Source organism: Trachypithecus francoisi, unplaced genomic scaffold (genome assembly GCF_009764315.1).
Source record: "Trachypithecus francoisi isolate TF-2019V2 unplaced genomic scaffold, Tfra_2.0 Lachesis_group12, whole genome shotgun sequence".
In the NCBI taxonomy this organism is placed as follows: domain Eukaryota; kingdom Metazoa; phylum Chordata; class Mammalia; order Primates; family Cercopithecidae; genus Trachypithecus; species Trachypithecus francoisi.
This window is the reverse complement of record NW_022681457.1, coordinates 23,324,567-23,348,279: the sequence shown is the minus strand read 5'-3', so window position 1 is coordinate 23,348,279 and position 23,713 is coordinate 23,324,567. Positions and strand designations below refer to the sequence as shown.

The 23,713-nt window shown below is 40.6% G+C and overlaps 1 protein-coding gene and 1 non-coding gene across 6 annotated transcripts in view; both read right to left on the bottom strand.

Moving 5' to 3' along the window:
- The window catches only part of PATJ (PATJ crumbs cell polarity complex component), a 434,245-nt gene that overhangs the window by 345,657 nt on the left and 64,875 nt on the right, over positions 1–23,713 (bottom strand). For all 5 annotated transcript variants that reach the window (XM_033225088.1, XM_033225091.1, XM_033225090.1 and 2 more), the window contains exons 12-14: positions 20,517–20,663; positions 16,438–16,514; positions 13,455–13,511 (exon numbers count right to left, since the gene is read on the bottom strand). In XM_033225088.1, the coding sequence (XP_033080979.1) occupies positions 13,455–13,511; positions 16,438–16,514; positions 20,517–20,663 (281 nt within the window). The remainder of the gene's footprint in view (positions 1–13,454; positions 13,512–16,437; positions 16,515–20,516; positions 20,664–23,713) is intronic.
- Positions 5,236–5,342, bottom strand: LOC117093972. Its single transcript, XR_004441316.1, has one exon. It is a non-coding gene; the product is annotated as a U6 spliceosomal RNA (small nuclear RNA).

The following is a 23,713-nucleotide window of genomic DNA, read 5'->3' as shown; positions in this document are numbered from 1 at the left end:
ATGATTGACATGTCCTGTATCAACAGTCTGATACCTAAAAATACCAGACCTACCTCGAACTATATAAGGAGAAAACCCTACACAGGGTGGCAGTGCCTTCACCATGTGGCTCTCTTCCTCGTCTCTGTGATCCTCTATTCCTGAGCTTGCCACCTCCCTCAGTCTTCTGCTTTCAGTCCCCAGAGTGCCACAGGCCTTCCTTCAGACAACATTTGAGGCTCACTTCTGTCTCACTATAGACATGCAGACAAATGTGAAGTGGCAAGGAGTCTGGCGGACTAAGACCTCAACACAGGCATGAAGGACTGCTAGCCCTGGGATAATTTCCTGAAAATTAAGTGCTCCTGACCACTAAGCACTTCAGGATCTACAACCATCTCTGGCAAGAAAATGTTCTACTTCGCTGAATGAAAGGTTAAGACAGTTTTTTCCGGCCGGGCGTGGTGACTCACACCTGTAATCCCAGCACTTTGGGAGGCAAAGGCGGGCGGATCACGAGGTCAGAAGATTGAGACCAACCTGGCTAACACGGTGAAACCCCGTCTCTACTAAAAATACAAAAAATTAGCCGGGCGTGGTGGCGGGTGCCTGTAGTCCCAGCTACTCAGGAGGCTGAGGCAGGAGAATGGCTTGAACCCGGGAGGCAGAGCTTGCAGTGAGCCGAGATCGCGTCACTGCACTCCAGCATGGGCGACAGAGTGAGACTCTGTCTCAAAAAAAAAAAAGCATGAAAAAGCATGACATGCAGTGTGTGTGAAGGCAGCAATCATCTGTTTCACCCACTCTGTCATTTCAGCACTTTCTGTGCTTCCTCTCTGTGCTTTCTTTCTTCTCACTGCTGCCACTTCATTCTCTTGTCCAATAATGGGTATGGATACACTAAGGAGATATTAGTGTCATGTGGCAGGACATGAAAGGAGGTAAGGAAAAGCTCTCAGAAAAATGTTTCTGTACTAACAGTTTACCTCCCATCTCTGCCAGCTGTCTTCCTTCCTTATTTATGAGCCAGATGCTACAGGGCAGAGAGTTACCAGTGGATCCACTATAGCTCATCCCCAGTGCAGTGCTGGGGCTTATATTGGCTTGAGAATAGACTGTTAAGTTTTCAGTGATTTTGCAAGCTAGTTGTTAAACACAGCTATTATTTAAAATTAAACCACATAAAGTTACAATTAATAAAAATAAATGTAGGCAAGGCATGGTAGCTCACACCTTTAATCCTAACACTTTGGGACGCCAAGGCAGGCAGATCACCTGAGGTTGGGAGTTCGAGACCAGCCTGACCAACATGGAGAAATCCCATCTCTACTAAAAGTACAAAAATTAGCTGAGTGGGTGTAATCTCAGCTATTCGGGAGGCTGAGGCAGGAGAATCGCTTGAGGCCGGGGGGCAGAGGTTGCAGTGAGCTGAGACTGAGCCATTGCACTCTAGCCTGCACAACAAGACTGAAACTCCATCTCTAAATAAATAAATAGGCCAGGCACGGTGGCTCACGCCTGTAATCCCAGCACTTTGGGAGGCCGATGTGGGTGGATTGCCTGAGGTCAGGAGTTCAAGACCAGCCTAGCCCAACATGGTGAAACTCTGTCTCTACTAAAAATATAAAAATTGCCTGAGCATGGTGGGGCACGCCTGTAATCCCAGCTACTCGGGAGGCTGAGGCAGGAAAATCCCTCGAGCCTGGGAGGCGGAGGTTGCAGTGAGCCAACAATGCGCCACTGCACTCCAGCCTGAGTGACAGAGAGAGACTCCATTTCAAAAAATTAATTAATTAAATACAGTAACATAAAAAAAATGTAACAAGTACTCAAAATCCATCACTTCCTAATTATTTTTCACTCTTTTACTAATATCTATGTTCATGAAGTGATTTATATCTACTATATCTGTACAGAGAGGAACACTCTCTATTAGAACTCAAAGAATACTGAGGGGTGGACAACTGAAAGAGACACATGAAAAGCCTGATTTGGTTAGCTGCTAAATGCAGGTGGGACAAGTAATTAAACAGCCCTATTCCTGCAGAGAAGCCTGCACCAATGAAGCACTACTGTGCGTTGCCTCCCGACTCACTGATCAGTAACACCATTTTGGTAGCTTCGTATCTGCCATGGTGGGAGTATTTACACCACAGATATTGGTACATGCTACAAATTGGAGCTACCTTCCCACTCCCCCGCCATTCCCACCTAGAAACTTACCAGCATACCACTGATCTATGATATAGTTTGGACATGATATCCAGCATATATGTACAGGGTATAAAACTATGTGCAAGGCATTGGGCTATGAGCTGGAAATATAGGATGAAGTCTTTGCCCTCCTAGAACTAACATCTAGCATGGCAGACAGATAATAAATAGGCAAAAAGATAAGTAGACAAAGCAAATACATAAATAAACAACCAATCAACAAGCAGCAGAATTATCACAGTTTTGGTAAGACAAGCAAAGAATATAAGGAAATTCATCCAAGGAATGTGTGACCATTGTGTGGAAAACAAGCAGTTACTAATTGCGTGTTAAGTGCTACAAGGAAGGAGTCGGGGTCATGACATCAGAGCCCCACTAATGGAGGCCATTTTGGAAAGTTGGTCAAAGCAGACTCCACATTGAAGGGGACACTTAAGGTGAGACTTGAGGGATAACGGTGAGTCAGCCCTACATAAAAGCCTACTGGGGGATGGCTGTGGGAGGTGAGCAAAAAGGATAATTGCTAAATTTCTGGTTTGAGCAAATGAGTAAATGGTGGTAACAACTTCTGCATAGAAATAAGTGCCCAAATTAAAACAAAGATCCCACTGTACACACAGAGATCTTTGCTACTTACATAATAATATGCCCTCATACAAGATAAAAGGGTTAAGGCAAGAACTGGTTCCAATCCTCTCCCAGTCCGCAGCTATTCATATGATGACCCCTATTCCCACCTCCATGGAATGGCTGGAGTCAGGATTCGCAGAGGCTCACCCATGTCATCCCGTGCCCTCCAGACACGGGCTGTGCCTTCTAGGCTATTCCCCCAGGTATCTGTAAACACCACATGCTCCCTAGAAAACTTAAATGGTGAACGAAACATGCTCTATCTTCAATTAGGCTGAACAAATAAACCAGAAATGATGCTTACGAAATCTGTCAATCGGACGGATGCCTATCTAATATTAGTTCTGAATCTAAATCTGAGTATAGCTGGCTTTCTAAGATTTCATGTTACATTGCTGCAGGCTTCTCTGCGGGAGCAGGACTGTTTAATTACCTGTCCCAGCTGCATTTAGCAACTAAACACATCAAGCATTTCATCTGTCCCTTTTAGTTGTCCACCTCTTTCAGTATGCGGAGTTCTTAGCAGAAAGTGCTGAAATGACAGAGTGGGTGAAACAGATGATTGGTGCCTTCACACACACCGCATGTCATGCTTTTTGATGCATACTCAATGTGCTTTGTGAGGCGTTCTATTTAAGCTGACAAAGTTAAGGAGCAACAGGATTTTCATGATCCTGATATAAGTAAAGGATACAAGGAAATGCATTCAAGGGAAGTGTGGCCATTGTGTGCTTTACTGTCAGTGCAAAAATGAAGATCAAATGAGATTAAGAAGGCTTAAGGCCTTCTACCCACAAGTAGCGAGACCTATCATGAAACAAACTACAGCCATTCATTCTGCTTGAAGCTTTACTTTTAGGATATTGAAACAGGACATCAAAATGCTTAAGTGGGAATATAAATGATATTGCTTCAGGGGGAAAAGAAACTTCTGGAAAGGAATGCTTCAAAAAGGTGTCAGTGGGATGGGGAAGGATTTTCCAAAAATGTTAAACTCGACAGAAAATAAAACAGAAAGAATCCATGATTGATTCTTGTAACTCCCATACACAAAGTATTAAATAGCCATTTATGTTTAAAGATTAGGTCGTTACTAAATTTACCATAAATAAAAAACAAACTTTTCAAGAATGAGGCTACAAGTTTTAAAGTAATGGAAAACCACAAGCATGATGGCCTCCCTCAGAGGTTATACAAGACAATTGATCCATTAGAGCTTCATTTATGTTTGTTTTTCTCACCCCTCCAATATTTTATTTTATTTTATTTTTTTGAGACAGAGTCTCGCTCTTGTTGCCCAGGCTGGAGTGCAATGGTGTGATCTCGGCTCACTGCAACCTCTGCCTCTTGAGTTCAAGTGATTCTGCCTTAACCTCCCCAGCAGCTGGGATTACAGGTACACACCACCATGCCCGGCTAATTTTTGTATTTTTAGTAGCGATGTGGTTTCATCATGTTGGTCAGGCTGGTCTCAAACCCCTGACATCAGGTGATCCACCCACCTCAGCCTCCCAAAGTGCTGGGATTACAGGCGTGAGCCACCGCTCCTGGTCCCCTCCAAAATTTTACTTCAGAATGTTCAAAACATGTGTAACAGCTACCCTGTTGTACAGTAGTAAATTGAAAGTTCTCTTCAGTCACCTAATACCAAGGTCAAACATCAGTTGCTATTTAGTATTTTAGATATAATTTATGTTTCCTGTCTGGCCCATGTGATATATCTGAATTTTTGATACTTGAACTAACACTTTGCACTTGGTTTTCTCCCCCTACCTATGTTCACAGTAGTACCTTCACCTGAAATACCCATTGTACTCATTTGTACTCCAAATCTATTCTTCAGAGTATAGTTCAAATGCCATCCTACCAATAAGCCTCCATCTGTCTTGAGGAAGTAATATCCCGTTAGAACACACATGAGGCATTTTAGCAATATCTAAATAATAATTCTCTATGGAGTGAGGCAAGAAAGGAATCAAAATTCCCTTTAGGAACCTCACCCCAAACCTACAAAATCAGAGTATCAGCAAGGAGGAACTTAAAATAGGGCATGCGTATTCTGAAAAAGCTCCTCTCATGTTTCTGATATGCCACCTGCACTACTAGGTAACCACTGCTGCTATAGTTATTTGATTCTGTGTCTTACGTTCTCCACTTAAAAAGAGAGCAGCAAAGTATAAAATTACATCCTTGAGAACAGATAACAGCATTGCTTCTGTGGATAAGAGGACTGGGGTGGGAGAAAAAATTACCTTTTGCAGTACATATTTCTATACCTTTTAAATTGTATGTCTTGCCCATATATTATCTATTTAAAATCTAAAAGAAGAAAAAAGAATGATGTAAGCTGAGAAGCCAGATAACCCTTGATTTGTTTCCTTTTTGAAACTTTTTAAATAAATTTATTTTTTAATAGTTCTGGAATGCTTCATGAATTTGTGCGTCATCGTTGCGCAGGGGCCGTGCTAATCTTCTCTGTATCGTTCCAATGTTAGTATTTGTGCTGCCTAAGCAAGCACTCAATTGTTTCCTAATTCCACCCCCTTACTAGCTGCGTATGATCTTGGGCAAGTGACGTTACCTGCCTGACAGTCAAGTTTCCCATATTAAAAATGGGAAGGGGAAAATGCTTGCTGACCAATAAGGTTACTATTAGAAATACAGAAGAAAATATATTTAAAGCAAAGAACCGGCCCTGGTAACTGAACAGTAACATCCACTATAACTCTTGGAAAGCCCAGTACATCCCACTTGCCTTAAAAACTACATTTGTTCATTATACAGTGGTTGGGGAGAAACCATACTTTAATGTTCTCTGGGTCAGGACATATAACTCAAGAGAGAAATAAAGTGAAACTTGTCCATCTGTTTTGTCAAAACCAGAGAGCAGGACCTGGTGTTTTTGTTTCCCACACAAGCAATATTACTGATGCTCACTTCATATTACAATTGATGGCCAGCAGAAAGGTCACTAGAATGAGCTTAATGCTTCTCCCTCATAGAGCTGTGATTATCTTAATAGTAAGCACTTGCCAAGAAAGCCGTCCCTAAAAGTGCAAGTCTCCCTAGATGCGGGAAAACTGTTCTTGTGTCATGATTAACAGCTTCCTAGAAGCAGTGCAGCTAATGCTTAAGTCACTGTAAATAGCTTTCACCTCCCTCTTTCTCCACAACTCCACCCACCTCAGAAGAAAATCTTATCTGTTAACATTAGCCCATAATATATGAAGATGTTTCTTTTTTAAAAAATAGAGACAGGGTCTCCTCTCCCTCTGTTGACCAGGTTGGTCTCAAACTCCTGGCCTCGAGATCCTCCTGCCTCAGCCTCCCAAAGTGCTGGGATGATATGCATAAACCACCCCTCTCAGTCATATAGATGATTCTGGAATCATCCCTTCAAGATTGGTGGCCACGGCATGGGAACCATCTAAAAGCAGCTAGACCCACAGAAACATAATTGTTCTAATCAGAAAGCTAACGAGACAGGGGAAAACCTCCAGCCTGGACCTCAGATCATAGAAAAATCCCTGCTCAAAACTTCCCACTGGTGTTACCTGTCACTGAGGACAAAGTCCGTACATATCACCGTGGCTCCCAAGGGGCCCTTTAACACCTAGTCTTCCTCTCCAGCATCATTTAACAATATTCTGCTCTTCACTTAGTTTGACCCAGACCCTCTGAAAGAAACAACTTCTATTCCCCCAACACGCGAGCCCTTTCCCACAGCAGAGCCACTGGACCTGCTGCTCCTCTTTTCCACATTCTTATCCTTCAAGCCTGAGCTCAGAAAAGCTTTCCCTGGCTCGCTCTAAAGTGTCCCCCACCCCAGTTATGCCCAATGTACTGTTTACTCATTTGCAGCACTTCTTACAATCTACAACTATCTTATCAAGTTATTTTTTACTTGTCTATTACCATGCCCCTATACAACTGCAGAATCTAAGCTCTATGAGAGCAAGGACCTTTTCCATTTTGCTTCCCACAGATGGTAGCACAGTGTCTGGCATAGAGTAGGAGCTCAGTAAATAGTTCAGGAATGGATGAATGCACTCTAAGCTACAACCTGCCTCCGCTACGATCTAGTGGTATAATTTCGGTCAAGTCATTCAACCTAGGCAACCTTTACTATCCTCTCATCTGTAAAATCGGTTTTGACTGGTTAGTTAAAATCTCCCTTACATACTGTAGGGGGAAATTGGTAGCTACTGAATTAAGATGCAAATCTCCAATTATAAGAGGATTCTTAAAAATCATAGCTGATCAAAATGAAGAAAAATTCTGTGGACATTTAATAACTAAAATTAATGTAGAAAAATGTAAAAATATATGATGTTACACAGAAAAATTACACACCCCTTCTATCTCACATACACGCATGCACATGTGTATACATGCACACACACACACACACACACACTAAAGGCAGGTAATACTGACTGCAAATATATAAATATGTAGCTAACAACTAAATATGTAAAGAGAACAATGCAGCCAGGCACGGTGGCTCATGCCTGTAATCCCAGCACTTTGGGAGGCCAAGGTGGGTGGATCACCTGAGGTCAGGAGTTCAAGACCAGCCTGGCCAACATGGTGAAACCCCGTCTCTACAAAAATACAAAAATTAGCTGAGTGTGATAGCAGGTTCCTGTAATCCCAGCTACTTGGGAGGCTGAGGCTGAAACATTGCTTGAACCCAGGAGGCAGAGGTTGCAGTGAGCCGAGATGGTGCCATTGCACTCCAACCTGGCAACAGAGCAAGACTGCATCTCAAAAAAAAAAAGAAAAGGAACAGAATAATGTAATTTTGGGTGACTTTTTTTCTTCCAGTGAAGAAAATAGAGAAACAAGAAAAGCCACAAATTTTGCCACAACAAAATTTCAATTAATTAAATGTTTTTAAAAGCATATTAAAAGAAAGAGGCCTTTGAAAGTTTAGTCTAAAAGTGCTAGAGGCATATAACTGGGAAACAAAACTACAGTTTATTGGACATTTCTTTTTTTTTTTTTTTTTTTTTTTTTTGAGACGGAGTCTCACTCTGTAGCCCGGGCTGGAGTGCAGTGGCGCGATCTCAGCTCACTGCAAGCTCCGCCTCCCGGGTTTACGCCATTCTCCTGCCTCAGCCTCCAGAGTAGCTGGGACTACAGGCGCCCGCCACCTCGCCCGGCTAGTTTTTTGTATTTTTTTAGTAGAGACGGGGTTTCACCGTGTTAGCCAGGATGGTCTGGATCTCCTGACCTCATGATCCGCCCGTCTCGGCCTCCCAAAGTGTTGGCACTAAGCTATACTAAGGTATATGTGAAATATTATTTCTATTTAGTCTTCTACAACACAATTATTATTGTTCATATTATTTAGAGAAAAAATGAGGCCAGTTATTTACCTCCAAAAGCATTTCATCAAATGTTACTTTCTTAAGCCTTCCCTGACCAACCTATCTAAATTTGCAGACAAACCCCCACTCCTGAATTTCCTATGTTCCCTGCCTTAATACTCTCCATGGTACATATCACTTACATGGTACAACTTACTTATTTTTGGCCTCCTCCCATTAAAATATAAGTTCTACAGGACAGGAATTTTTCTTCCTGCTTTGTTCTCTTCTGGAACCCTAGCACCCAGTAGCAGACCTAGTACAGAGTACATATAATATATATTTGATAAATGAATGAACAGCCAAATGTACTAGTGAGTTTTTATAAGGTGGTTCTGAAAGTATGTTCAACTCAAAGCCCTTCTGCCCATTTATATCCAAGTTACCGAGTACAAATATATATATATGTTTATGTGTGTGTGTGTGTATATATGTACATTCCATAGAGGTTGATCAGGAAAGACGACACAGTAAGAGTGGAGGCAGAGAACTAAGGAGTGAGAGTGAGAAAGAACATCTTCTGTCTAGAGAAAGAGAATCACACTGTTTAAAAATGTACACAAAGTGTGCTTTGTGCCTTTTTTCCTTGCTGTCTTTTACTTATTATAAAACATTATAAAACATGATGATTCAGGGTCTTAGGCTTTAAATGTGGGAGAACAGACAAGTAAAGCTGAACCACGTGATAAACAGAGCCTGATCAGGGCAGGACTTCCCTACAAGGACATATCCTGAGTTCTAAAGCAATATGGCACAGGAGGCTGAAAAGCTAATCAGGAAACCTTGGAAAAGCAAAACAAGTATTTCAGCAACCGACACTATTAAGGAGAGAAGACTAGAGTTCAGTTTCCACCAGGATAACAGGACTGGTAAACACCCCAGGGTCTTTCGTGGATTACGCGGGAGGCTGTGTCCTTTTTTTTTTTTTAAGACAGAATCTCGCTTCATTGCCCAGGCTGGAGTGTAGTGGCACAATCTCGGCTCGCTACGGCCTCCACCTCCCAGGTTCAAGCGATTCTCCTGCCTCAGCCTCCCGAGTAGCTGGGATTACAGGCACCCACCACCATGCCTGGCTAATTTTTATATTTGTAGGAGAGATGAGGTTGTACCATGTTGCCCAGGCTGGTCTTGTACTCCTGACCTCAGATGATCTTCTTGCCTCGGCCTCCCAAAATGCTAGGATTACAGGTGTGAGCCACTGTGCCTGGCCAAGGCTGTGTCTTAAAAGTGAAGCAAATCAGAGGTAGTCTGAATCTTACCAGAACTGTACCTCTGCCCCTTCTCTAAGATGAGCACCCACCAGTACCACCACACACACACTCTCTCACTCTCTCTCTGTCTCTCTCTTCCCTCCCCTCCCTCTATCAACACATTAGCAGGCTAATGATATCATCTGAAGCCTTTTATAGTTGTCAGACATTTAATCAAATTTTGGCATGACAAGAGATATATCCAAACAAAAACACAAAACATCAAATGACAGAAACAGATCCAAAGTTAATCCAGATATTGGAATTACTTAAAGTCTTTATAAGCTATGGGTAACATGCTGAAGAAATAGAGGAAAAGATGGAAAATACAGGAACAGATGAAAAATATAGATTTTTTTTTTTTTTTGAGACAGAGTCTCGTTCTGTCGCCCAGTCTGGAGTGCAGTGGCACAATCTCGGCTCACTGCAAGCTCCACCTCCCTGGTTCACACCATTCTCCTGCCTCAGCCTCCCAAGTAGCTGGGACTACAGACGCCTGGCTAATTTTTTGTATTTTTAGTAGAGACGGGGTTTCACTGTGTTAGCCAGGATGGTCTTGATCTCCCGACCTCGTGATCCACCCGCCTCGGCCTCCCAAAGTGCTGGGATTACAGGTGTCAGCCACTGTGCCCGCCCTAGATTTTTTTTTACGTCAGGAATTTAGCCGGAGGATTATAATCTAAAAAGAAATAAAATGAAAATTCCATACTAGATAAATAACTAAAATTAAGCACTTAATAGATGGGCTTCAGCAGCCAATTAGGCACAGGAAATTTAGTAAACTGGAAGACAGTTAAACAGAAAATAAGAGTTTAGTGTAAATTAAAGAGCAATTGCATGCAACACTGATTTATATGATAATAAGAAAAATAATAAGAAGAGCCTGGCCGGGCACAGTGGTTCACACCTGTAATCCCAGCACTTTAGGAGGCCAAGGCTTCACCTGAGGGCACAAGTTTGAGACCAGCTTGGCCAACATGATGAAACTCCATCTCTACTGAAAATAGAAAAAATTAGCCAGGCATGGTGGTGGGTGACTCTAATCCCAGCTACTTGGGAGGCTGCGGCAGGAGAATCGCTTGAACCTGGGAGGCAGAGGTTGCAGTGAGCCAAGATGATAAACTACAAGATGAGCCATATTGCTTTTTGTATTTTCCTCAGATTTAGTACATCTGAGGAAAGCTTGGTCAGTTGGCCGACACAGTCACAATGATGAAGTGACTCAAAATGCAGGTAAACTGGGAAGGGAAGAAAGATCGCACCATTGCACTCCAGCCTAGGCAACGAGAACGAAACTCCGTCTCAAAAAACAAGAGCCTACCATGTGCTTGCAAGTATTCCAGGCATATTATAGTTAATACCTATATAAATTTATGAGGCAGGTACAATATTAAGCATAACATAGTTAATTCCTATATAAATCTATGAGGCAGGTATTAATATTTCCTTTTTACATACAAAAAAACTGAGACATGGACTTTAGATCATTTTCTAAGATCACATAGCTATGAAATTCTGCATAAGTCAGAATTTGAACTGAGGCAATTTGGTTCTAGAATCCATGTAATCAGTACATTATAATGCAGTAATGAATAACAAATGAAGCTTGATGAGGTGTTTGCCTTTGAGACGGAGTTTCCCTCTTGTTCCCCAGGCTGGCGTGCAATGGTGCAATCTCGGCTCACTGCAACATCTGCCTCCCAGGTTCAAGCGATACTCCTGCCTCGGCCTCCCGACTAGCTAGGATTACAGGCGCCCATTACCACGCCCGGCTAATTTTTTTGTATTTTTAGTAGAGACAGGGTTTCACTACGTTGTATTTTTTGTTGTTTTTGTTTTTTTTTTTGGAGACACAGTCTCGCTCTGTTGCCCAGGCTGAAGTGCAGTGGCACCATTTTGACTCACCACAACCTCCGCCTCCTGGGTTCAGCGATTCTCCTGCCTCAGCCTACCAAGTAGCTAGGACTACAGGTGCATGCCACCATGTCCAGTTAATTTTTGTATTTTTAGTAGAGACAGGTTTTCACTGTGTTGGCCAGGCTGGTCTCAAACTCTGGACCTCGTGATCAGCCTCCCAAAGTGCTGGGATTATAGGTGTGAGCCACCGCGCCTGTCTTTGTATTTGTATTTCTTACTCTCATTTTGAATTAAATCCCCCTCAATATATTGAGATGGAATTAATATTTAGTCACTACTCTAATCTAATCTGACTTTGTAAATAGTTTAAAATTAAACTACAAGATAAGCCATATGCTTTTTGTATTTTCCTCAGATTTTGTACATCTGAGGAAAGCTTGGTCAGTTGGCTGACACAGTCATAACGATGAAGTGACTCAAGATGCAGGTAAACTGGGAAGAGAAGAAAGACTCTCCAGTGTCAGCCTTGCAAATTCAAACCTGGCCAGGCGCAGTGGCTCATGCCTGTAATCCCAGCACTCTGGGAGGCCAAGGCAGGTGTATTACCTGAAGTCAGGAGTTCGAGACCAGCCTGACCAACATGGCAAAACCCCATCTCTACTTAAAAAAGAAAAAAATTGGCCGGGGATGGTGGCACATGTATGTAGTCCCAGCTACTCGGGAGGCAGAGGCAGGAGAATCGCTTGAACCCAGGAGGTGGAGGTTGCAATGAGCTGAGATCATGCCACTGCACTCCAGGCTGGGTGACAGAGCAAGACTCCATTGCGAAAAAAAAAAGAAAGAAAAGAAAATTCAAACCTGTAAAATTATGGCACACATAGCATAAAATCATGGAAGATAAATATTGATTACAAATACTCAACCAAGAAGAAAATGGCAGCACTACCTAAAGACTTTTCAACTTCTTATGAAACCTGCATGGGAAGCAGAAAATACATCTTTAGCTGGGCGCTATGGCTCACGCCTGTAATCCCAGCACTTTGGGAGGCCGAGGCGGGCGGATCACCTGAGGTCAGGAGTTGCAGACCAACCTGACCAACAGGGAGAAACCCCATCTCTACTAAAAATACAAAATTAGCCGGGCGTGATGGTGCATGCCTGTAATCCTAGCTACTAGGGAAGCTGAGGCAGGAGAATCGCTTGAACCCAGGAGGCAGAGGTTGCGGTGAGCCAAGATCGCGCCACTGCACTCCAGCCTGGGCAACAAGGGTGAAACTTTGTCTCAAAAAAAAGAAAATACATTCTTAAAACTGCATGTGATAGAAGAGTTTAAGGTGGGCTCAGCACTTACATCCCGTGCAGAATTACAGTATGACTTCTGAAACCACTCCGACAAGAACATCTTTCCTTTCTTATCAATTGTTGAGGAAGCCGGCTACAAGACTTCTCTAAGTTTCAATTGCCCTGGCCTCTGCTTATCCAGAATGGGAATTTTTAGTGACAGGACACAAAAAATGCTGGAAAAAAAAATTGTAGAAGTTGTCTTCTGGCACCTTGCCAATAGAAATAAAGCTTACCAAAAAGTTTTAAATTCAAGAACAACCACTGCCTACACTCAGAAGATAAACCACTTTTCTTTCCTTGAACATCTGAACCTGAAGCCTTTTTTAAAGCCTGTATTCCTGGGTCATGATTTTTAAGAAACATATATTAAAGGACTTCTTATAATATCTAAAAAGCTAACACACACTGCACAATGTTACTCTGCATACTACATCTAATGTGGGCAAAGGAGTCAAACCTAGGTTTTGGCTTCTGGACACTGACATGGGGATCCCATCTTCTTCCCAAGCATCATCTTTCATAACAGTGAGACCCATCACATTTCCAAGAAACATGCAAGACTGAATTCTGGAAGCTTTAGGTCACGGCACTAATTTAGTTTCTTCAGCAGGAATGTAAAGAAAGTTCTTCAAACTATGAAAAATGGACAGAGTTCAGTGGCTCCACCTGTAATCCCAACACTTTGGGAGGCAAACACAGGAGGATCACTTGAGCCTATGAGTTTGAGACCAACCTGGACAACATAGTGAGACACTATCTTTTAAAAAAAAAAAAAAAAACTGTTAACTTTGTTATAAAAAATGCTTACCTTTGAATATTTCTGTAACTCAGCATCATCTGCAATCTGTGTGTCCAAAGTAGCAACCTAAGTTTACAAAAAAAAATTTCCAGTATTTATAAAAACATAACTGTATTTCTTCCTACATTTTCTGAAAATATCTGTAAAACCTATATATTGATAACTCTATTTGACTTACATTCTAATACCTTTCTTAGATTTTTTAAATCTGTAACACATAATGTGAAATTTCAGAGTATATTTGACTTTTTTTGTTGTTGTTCTCCACAACAATCTTTTTTCCTAAATTGCATAAATTGAACAGAAGGTGATGGGCAAATATATATACCATTTTTTTAATACCTAAATGGCATGCCAAATATGTTTTTATTTGGTTATAAAGAGGTTTATAGATTACTTGTATATCATCTCATATGGTTATGTCCTGCCTGGGTTTTTTTTTTTTTTTTTTTTTTTTTTTAAGTTCTAGGGTACATGTGCACAACATGCAGGTTTATGTATACTTGTGCCATGTTGGTGTGTTGCACCCATCAACTCGTCAGCACCCATCAACTCGTCATTTACATCAGGTATAACCCCCAATGCCATCCCTCCCCCCTTCCCCCATACTATTTTTTAAAATCCATGATCCCTAAAATTTTAATATAATCCTCCATTATGCTAAATGCATAAAAATTTTACTCTTTTGACAAAATCAAGAATATGGCCATTTTTACCTTCACATCCAAGTCTCAAAACAAAATTTGCAAGGTCAGTAAAGTCAGATGTGTTTGGAAAAACTAAAGCATCTGACTTTCCACAACAAGCTCAAACCATTTCCCCGGGAGAAATAGCTGGCAAAGACACAAACAGAATGACCTGGTCCCTGGTGGAAAGCTCATGGAATACTTAAAGCTTTTAATCCTGGCCTAAAACTATTCTAAGCTTCAATGGTGGACATCCACAGAAATGAATTCCTTGCAAGCAAAAGTATGTTACTGATGATTTGCATCTGTAACTTGTTAATAAAATATGATGCATCTGGCAGGAAGGGATAAGTTAAACAATGACCCAACTACAGCTTCTGAAAATACCACATTTCAGATAAGCAGATTCTGGAAGAAAATGATATAAGAAATATTGGAGTACATGCATTCATTCACTCTCCATCATGCCTGGCTTCTTTCTGCCAACTATTCCTCAGTACAAGATGCTACAACTTTTAATGGATAGCTGTCACTTTAAATTTCCAACTTCAAATTCTGTCTCCTCTTTATAATTTGTCTGTTATGACCTCACCATGTAATAAATAAATGAAATTTAAAAGTTTAGTTATAAGGAGAACAAAATTTTAACAGAAGGCTGGCAGTGGCTCATGTTTGTAATCCCAGAACTTTGGGAGGCCAAGGAGGGTGGATCACTTGAGCCCAGGAGTTCGAGACCAGACTGGGCAACACAGTGAGACACCATCTCTAAAAAAAAAAAATTGAAAAATTAGGTGAGCATGGTGGCTCATGCTTGTAGTCCCAGTCAGTCAGGAGGCTGAGGTGGGAGGATCGCTTGAGCCCAGGAAGTTGAAGCTGCAGTGAACTATGATTGTACCACTGCATTCCAGTCTGGGCAACAAAGCAAGAACCTGTCTCTCAAAAAATCATTTTTTGTTTTTTGGTTTTTTCTTTTTGTTTTTGAGGTGGAGTCTCCCTCTTTCGCCCAGCTGCAGTGCAGTGGCACAATCTCGGCTCACCACAACCTCCGCCTCCTGGGTTAAGCGATTCTCCTGCCTCAGCCTCCCGAGTAGCTGGGATTACAGGTGCCCACTATCACACCCAGCTAATTTTTGTATTTTGGGTAGATACAAGGTTTCGCCATGTTGGCCAGGCTGGTCTCAAACTCCCGATCTCGAGTGATCCACCCATCTCAGCCTCCCAAAGTGCTGGGATTACAGGTGTGAGCTACCCCACGTGGCCAAAAAAATGTTTTTTAACAAAAAAAGAGCCCATCATAAAACTGGCCATTTGTAAATAGTGGTACAGCAAATTCCTTTGAATATCAAACCAGTAAGATAAGTAGGAAAGGCCATTTGCTAGGTAATAGCCTAATAACCATATTTGAAATCTATGAAGCAAAGAAACAGCAGCTCGGGAGAACTGACACACAGGCATAAAGTTACCAAGAGAAACTGCCAATTGTATTGACTCATCTTAATGACACTGAAAATTTTGTGACAACAGACAGTGGCTAGGTAATCTAAACCAAAATGATTTTTTAAATCTCCAACCAGCCAACAAGTACTAATAATAAACATATGTAAGAAAATGTGAATGAGAGTAGAAATTTAAAAGAATATTTTTTTACTAATGCATTTAGTGAACACTGTAGAGGCTTGTCTAAGCACAACTTTCTGCCTTCATGTGGATTCATTTGGGGAAATGTAATCAATCCCTTACTCAATGAATCTAATAGCAGGAGAAAGGAAGTCTAATGGACCATTAGACTAGTACTATAAACTTATACCTAACCTAAATTACTTCCTGTTCTTCCAAATACATTTGATAATCATTCTTTCATTTTTCACATAAAACTGTAAGATTCTTTGTGAAACATAGGACTAATACCCACAGTCCTTTCAGTGTACAGTAAAACAAACAGATCATAAAAGCAATCATAAAAATGCCAGCAATTTTAAGCAGCTGATATAGGTTATAAATTTAAAGGCAAGCCCTCTCTCTCCTAACAGTTTTCTGTCTATTGTCGACTTAAATGGTTTCAACATGAACTGAGTGTCTGCTAATTTTAACTGAAGTTTGTGTGCAGTCCTTAATTATTCTTACAGCTTAAAATGCTAAAGATGGGGGAAAAAATCAACTGATTGATCCAATAGGGAAGAAAGGGAGGAAGGAAAAATAAAGGCAGGCTGGCTATTCTTTGACTCTCCCATTTCTTTGGACTGTAGTGTTAGAAACTTGATGTGAAATGAGACATGAGTGTTTTTTATTAGAGCATTTTAACATACCATTACTTCATAATCAGAACCCAATAGGTTTTCCCATCTGGATTTCAGCTCATTTTCTGGAGAGTCTGGGGCTTTTTCTGGATATTAAAAAAAAGAGAGAGAGAGAGAAGGTTGAAACTACTGTGAGCCAAACACACTTAACTGCTAAATTCTTCAATAACAGTCCAGTTTCAGTAAGTAAAGGGGAAATGAATAAAAAGGAAAATGCATTAACTTAGGTCTACTAGGTAAAGTAAATCAGAGGTGACTTATAAAACTAACATAAAATGTAAAGACCAGCTGTGACCAAATTATGAAGGAGCTTTTGTTGTTAAGGGATATTTTAAAGGAAAGAGGACATGATGAGTTATACATGAAATTTAAATTATATACAGTTTATATGTAAACATCCTATAGTTTACAAGTAAAATGCATTTGGCTTTGCTTTATAATACATTAGGACATAGAAGGATTTAATTTAAATGTTAATCACTTCAAAGTAGTTCCATTCCAGCTGCCCACTAGAAGAGTAAAAACTTATCAAGTATCTTTACTATCAGCAGCGCATATCAACACAATACAATCAGACTTTTCACATGGGTAGCTATAAAGGCTTGTCTGGTTTAATTCAGTTAAAGTTCCATGAGCTTTAATACAATAGAAACTTTGGTTTCACACTAGTCTTTTGTTGCTTGGTTATTAAGATATTTGTATCTTTATGACTTTCTTACTTGAGTGTAATACTGTCTGTGTTGCATAATTTTATAGAGCCAAAACAGATTTTAAGTGTCTTGCCTGTCCTCCACATGACTGTAGACAGAAGCTCAGTGCATAGTGCAAAGTATGAATAATGTCTAATAGGCAAAAGTCAAAGTACTAAAACTGAAGTTACAACTTATACCCATAGCAGTAGCAGAAAATAAACAAACTTCTATGTTTTTTAACTTAAAGAAAAACTGTCTCAATATCGTCTTAAGATTAAACAAGTCACAGAACAGTTATGACAACTGATATAACCATCTGCCTAAAATCAAATGTAACTTGCAGTATCAGCTCTCTCAGTCTTCAGCATGGACAGCTTATCTTGGATAAGCATATAATGTTCAATTACGTAACACAAATCATTAAGCGAAACAGGCTAACCTCAAAAATCAGTGACTAACACTAATGAACACTAAAGAACTTAAATTACTACATTTATAAAAGAACACCCGTGAAATAACTATATTAATTGCTATGCTAGATTACATTTAGGGGATAACTAACCAAAGATCCTATTAAAAACAAAAAATCAAATTCATTTGGGCTCTGCACCTTTGTGCCTATTCCTGTTAGTATTTCCTTAAGAAATTACATTAAGAGTTCTAACATCTTGCCTTATAAATTTCTTCTAGGCAGTAATTTCTTATCTCGTAAACAAATCTGAACAAAATTTGCAATTTATCTGTTGAATTCTAAGCTTAAAAACATGGCTCTCATATGACAGTTAATATAAATGTATAAAATAATGTTGACATTTCACCAGCAATTCTTTTGACTATATTTTTACCTTTCAGTTGTACAACAAAAACACAGTCATGTGTTTTAAACCACAGTACAAAGGCTTAAGTGCTAGAGAAAAGAGATACACTTTCAGCAGCTCAATAAATCCTAGGCTACACAAAATGATCAAAAAATGAATAACATGATGATCTGAAACAATTATTCCAAAGGCAAAAAAAGAGTTAACCTCACAGCAGTTAGTAGATTTTGGTTTTACTCTAAAGCTAAAATTACACATACGCAAGAAGAAAAAAAATGTAGTGAAGTTGATTCAAATAGCACACATAAAATATTTCTAAAACTGATACTTCCTGGTCAATTGTAGGTATACTCTTTAATTTTTGCAAATATAACTAAAAAACGGTATGTCATTTTTAAAATTTGTATTTCTTTCATTACAAATGAAGTTGATATGTCAGTGTTGTTATTAGCTTTTTGTATTCCTCTTTTGTGAACCATCTGTTCACTGTCTTTACCTGTTTTCATTTTAGCAAGTAGGACTTAATTTTAAATGGGAACATAGTATATAAGATGCCAAGACCGTCACATTGATGACGAAAATCTTGTAGTGCATGTCTTAAAGTCTCAAGTATCAAGAAGTAAAATAATTTCATTGTTTCTACTACTAACATTAAAAATTGAGTGCAAATTGTATAAAATTAGGCACTTTGATTAGTAAAAAAAAAAAATTGAATTTTATCATTTATTTTATTAAGCATGTCCAGTTATGCCAAGCTTAGTATATAATGTTTTCTAAACGTCAGGTAGCATTTAAAATAGAAAAGTATTGTTGGCCGGGCGCAGTGGCTCAAGCCTGTAATCCTAGCACTTTGGGAGGCCGAGACGGGCGGATCACGAGGTCAGAAGATCAAGACCATCCTGGCTAACACGGTGAAACCCCGTCTCTACTAAAAAAAAATACAAAAAACTAGCCGGGCGAGGTGGCAGGTGCCTGTAGTCCCAGCTACTCGGGAGGCTGAGGCAGGAGAATGGCGTAAACCCGGGAGGCGGAGCTTGCAGTGAGCTGAGATCGCGCCACTGCACTCCAGCCTGGGCGACTGAGCGAGACTCCGTCTCAAAAAAAAAAGAAAAGTATTGTTATCCCTAGCGTTAGTGTAATGATAATATGAAAAGCTTTGTCTTGTCATTACAATAATAAAAAAAGGAACATTCATTATGGAAAAAATATTTCTAAAACTATATCTAATTTCAGAATGTACTCGATTTGCATCTGACTTTTTACTGAAAATCTGAGCTCAATTCAGATTTGCAAAGATAAACTGCAATCTACTTGAGTCAAAAAGAATAAGGTAAATTTCCAAATCATAAGCTATTCTTTCCTGACCTAAGACAAGATAAAGCCAAAAGCCAAAACTTCTCGGGAACATGGAAGGTGTTAATTACTCAAGGAGTTTCATTTAGCTGGCGAGACTTTCCTGGGCACTTTTATGCAGGGAACTGTGTGCAACTGTTACTCAATGAACTTGGAGAGTACAGTCCACTATAATAGCTAAGGTATCAAAATACAAAGTAAAAGGACAAAGCTGCAAATCAATTTAAAAAAATTAAAGAATAAATGTATAACAGCTTGGCAATTCAATGCAACTTATAGAAATGTATACATTATTAATTTTTATAATAAAAAACATGTATAATGAAAAAGAAACATGCTATATGTGTATAAACGGCAATAATCTATAGAATATAGACATATCAATGATAATATAAAAGCTAAGGTGGGTTCCCCCCTATAATCTCAGCACTCTGGGGGGCCAAGGTGGGAGGATGGCTTGAGGTCAGGAGTTTGAAACCAGCCTGGACAACACAGTGAGACCCCATCTCTACAAAAATTAAAATAAAATTAAAAAATTAACATAAGTAACGAAAAATTAAACAAGAGCTTGGTCTCCAACTGTCACAATGTTAAAATGTTGATATTGGCTGGGCACGGTGGCTCACACCTGTAATCCCAACACTTTGGGAGGCCCCGGCGGGCAGATCAGTTGAGGCCAGGAGTTCGAGACCAGACTGGCCAATATGGTGAAACCCCATCTCTACTAAAAATACAAAAATTAGCCCGGTGTGGTGGCATGCACCTGTAATCCCAGCTATACTCGGGAGGCTGAGGCAGGAGAATCACTTGAACCCAGGAGGTGGAGGTTACAGTAAGCCATGCCACTACACTCCAGCCTGGGCAACAAGAATGAAACTCCATCTCAGGGTCTGTCATGGGGTGGGGGAAGCGGGGAGGGAGAGCATTAGGAGAAATACCTAATGTAAATGACAAGTTAACGGGTATAGCACACCAACATGGCACATGTATACATATGTAACAAACCTGCACGTTGTGCACATGTACCCTAGAACTTAGAGTATAATAAAAAATAAAAGAAGGAAAAAAAAACTCCATCTCAAAAAAAAGATGTTGATATTAACAATATCCTATTTTATATCTCCAAAATGCCTGTAAGATTTCTCACATTATATTAAATATAAAGAGAGAAAATGGTTAACAAATGAAGAAGTCTGTTATTGCAAAGTGAATGCTTTGTGCCTACCCAATTTTTCTAAGGCTTGTATGTTGTCATTTTTTAAATTATCCATTCTTTCTTTAATTTCCTCCTGTTCACCATCCACATTAGTTTCAGTTTCCACTGCTCCAGTTAGAAAGAGAGCTGGTGGTTTGGGTGGTTCAACAACAGTTCCTAAAACAAAAAAATATATATTTTAAAAAAATTTTTTAAATGCTAACTTGAATTATTAGTTGTTGAGGACTATATTTAAGTGAGCATATTTTACTCCTGTTCTCCCATTTCACGACCTTATTAAATCTGAGATAACTTACACATATGATTCCTTAAACCCAAAATGCCATGTATAATAGATAACCAATCAATTCCTTAAAAAATGAACTTGTTAATAGCATTGAAAAGAATAAGGGACTAAACAATGAGAAGAGAAAAGCAAGGTAAAGTCAATGACAAAGAAGGGGTTAGATGCTTTTCAATATATCCTTGGGAAAAAAAATGCTAAAGTCCTAAGCTCTTACTGTTCTGGTGGGCAGGAAGCAAGACCTGCAGAATAGCTGGACCAATTGCTATGGGCTCTCCTATGTTCTGGCATGACATCATCATGACGCTGACAAACAAGCCTACACAGGTAACCTTATTACTTAGAAGGGAGTTAGAAAGAATTCCCCTTGGTGTAGAGATTCCTCATTTTGCTAAATTGAGCTAAGTAAAATAATAGAGGAACTGGAAAGGAGCAGTGGCTCATGACTATAGTCCTAGTGCTTTGGGAGGTCAAGGTGGGAGGATCACATCAGGCCAGAAGTTTGAGACCAGCCAGGGCAACTTAGTGAGACCCAATCTCTACTCCCAAACAAAAAATCTTCTTTAAAAATTAGCCAGACATGGTGACGTGCACCTGTAGTCCTAGCTACTTGGGAGGCTGAGGTGGGAGGATTTTCTGAGCCCAGGAGTTTGAGGCTGCAGTGAGCTATGATTGCGTCACTATACTACAGCCTAGGTGACAGAGCAAGACCCTGTTTTTTAAAAAAAACATAGGAGTTACTCAAGTTTTCACTCTCAACCATAAGTTGCATAAGAGTGATTCCACATTGTGTTTTAAATAATTACACATCACTTATAAAGTATTCTTATAAAAAATGATTAAGGCCGGGCACGGTGGCTCACGCCTGTAATTCCAGCACTTTGGGAAGTCAAGGCAGGTGGATCACTTGAGGTCACATGTTCAAGACCAGCCTGGCCAACATGGTGAAACCCTATCTCTACTAAAACTACAAAAATTAGGCGGGCATGATGGCGCACACCTGTAATCCCAGCCACTGGGGAGGTTGAGACACAAGAATCAAGAATTGCTCATTCACAGATACTGGATATCCCTACATTCAGTTGGTGTGGTAAACTGAAGCCAAGAGCTCTTTCAGAGCTATTAAACACCATTATAGGGAAGGATTCCAAGTGGCCAAATAGAAACAGCTCCAGTCTTCAGCTCCCAGGGTGAGTGACACAGAAGACGGGTGACTTCTACATTTTCAACTGAGGTACTGGGTTCATCTCACTGGGACTGGTTGGACAGTGGGAGCAGCCCACGGAGTGTAAGCCGAAGGAAGGCGGGGCATCGCCTCACCCAGGAAGCACAGGGGTCAGGGAATTCCCTTTCCTAGCCAAGGGAAGCCGTGACAGACACTACCTAGAAAATCGGGACACTCCTGCCCTAATATTGCACTTTTCCAACGGTCTTAGCAAATGGCACACCAGGAGATTAAATCCCATGCCTGGCTTGGCGGGTCCCACGCCCACAGAGCCTTGCTCACTGCTAGCACAGCAGTCTGAGATTGAACTGCAGGGTGGCAGCGAGGCTGCAGGAGAGACGTCTGCCATTGCTGAGTTTTGACTCAGCGACCGGGTAAACAAAGGTAAACAAAGCGACCGGGAAGCTCGAACTGGGTGGAGCCCACTGCAGCTCAACAAGGCCTGCCTGCCTCTATAGACTCCACCTCTGGGGGCAGGGCAAAGCTGAACAAAATGCAGCGGAAACATCTGCAGACTTAAAAGTCCCTGTATGATAGCTGTGAAGAGAGCAGTGGTTCTCCCAGCACAGAGTTTGAGATCTGAGAACAGAGAGACTGCCTCCTCAAGTGGGTCCCTGACTCCCGAGTAGCCTAACTGGGAGACATCTCCCAGTAGGGGCCGAGTGAAACCTCATACAGCTGGGTGCCCCTTGGAGACGAAGCTTCCAGAGTAAGGATTAGGCAGCAATATTTACTGTTCTGCAATATTTGCTGCTCTGCAGCCTCCACTGGTGATACCCAGGCAAACAGGGTCTGGAGTGGACTTCCAGAAAACTCCAGCAGACCTGCAGCTGAGGGTCCTGACTGTTAGAAGGAAAACTAACAATCGAAAGGAATAGCATCAACATAAACAAAAAGGATATCCACACCAAAACACCATCTGTAGGTCACCATCATCAAAGACCAAAGGGAGCTAAAACCATACAGATGGGGAAAAAACAGAGCCGAAAAGCTGAAAACTCTAAAACACAGAGTGCGTCTTCTTCTTTCTCCAAAGGATCGCAGCTCCTTGCCAGCAATGGAACAAAGCTGGACGGAGAATGACTTTCACGAGCTGACAGGAGGAGGCTTCAGAAGATCGCAGAAGAAAGGTAATAACTTCTCCAAGTTAAAGGAGGACATTCGAACCCATCGCAAGGAAGCTAAAAACCTTGAAAAAAGATTAGAAGAATGGCTAACTAGAATGAACAGTGTAGAGAAGACTTTAAATGACCTGATGGAGCTGAAAACCTTGGCACGAGAACTACGTGACGAATGCACAAGCTTCAGTAGCCGATTTGATCAAATGGAAGAAAGGGTATCAGTGATTGAAGATCACGTAAATGAAATGAAGCAAGAAGAGAAATTTAGAGAAAAAAGAGTAAAAAGAAACAAACAAAGCCTCCAAGAAATATGGGACTATGTGAAAAGACCAAATCTATGTTTGATTGGTATACCTGAAAGTGATGGGGAGAATGGAACCAACTTGGAAAACACTCTTCAGGATATTATCCAGGAGAACTTCCCCAACCTAGCAAGGCAGGCCAACATTCAAATTCAGGAAATACAGAGAATGCCACAAAGATACTCTTCGAGAAGAGCAACCACAAGACACATAATTGTCAGATTCACCAAAGTTGAAATGAAGGAAAAAATGTTAAGGACAGCCAGAGAGAAAGG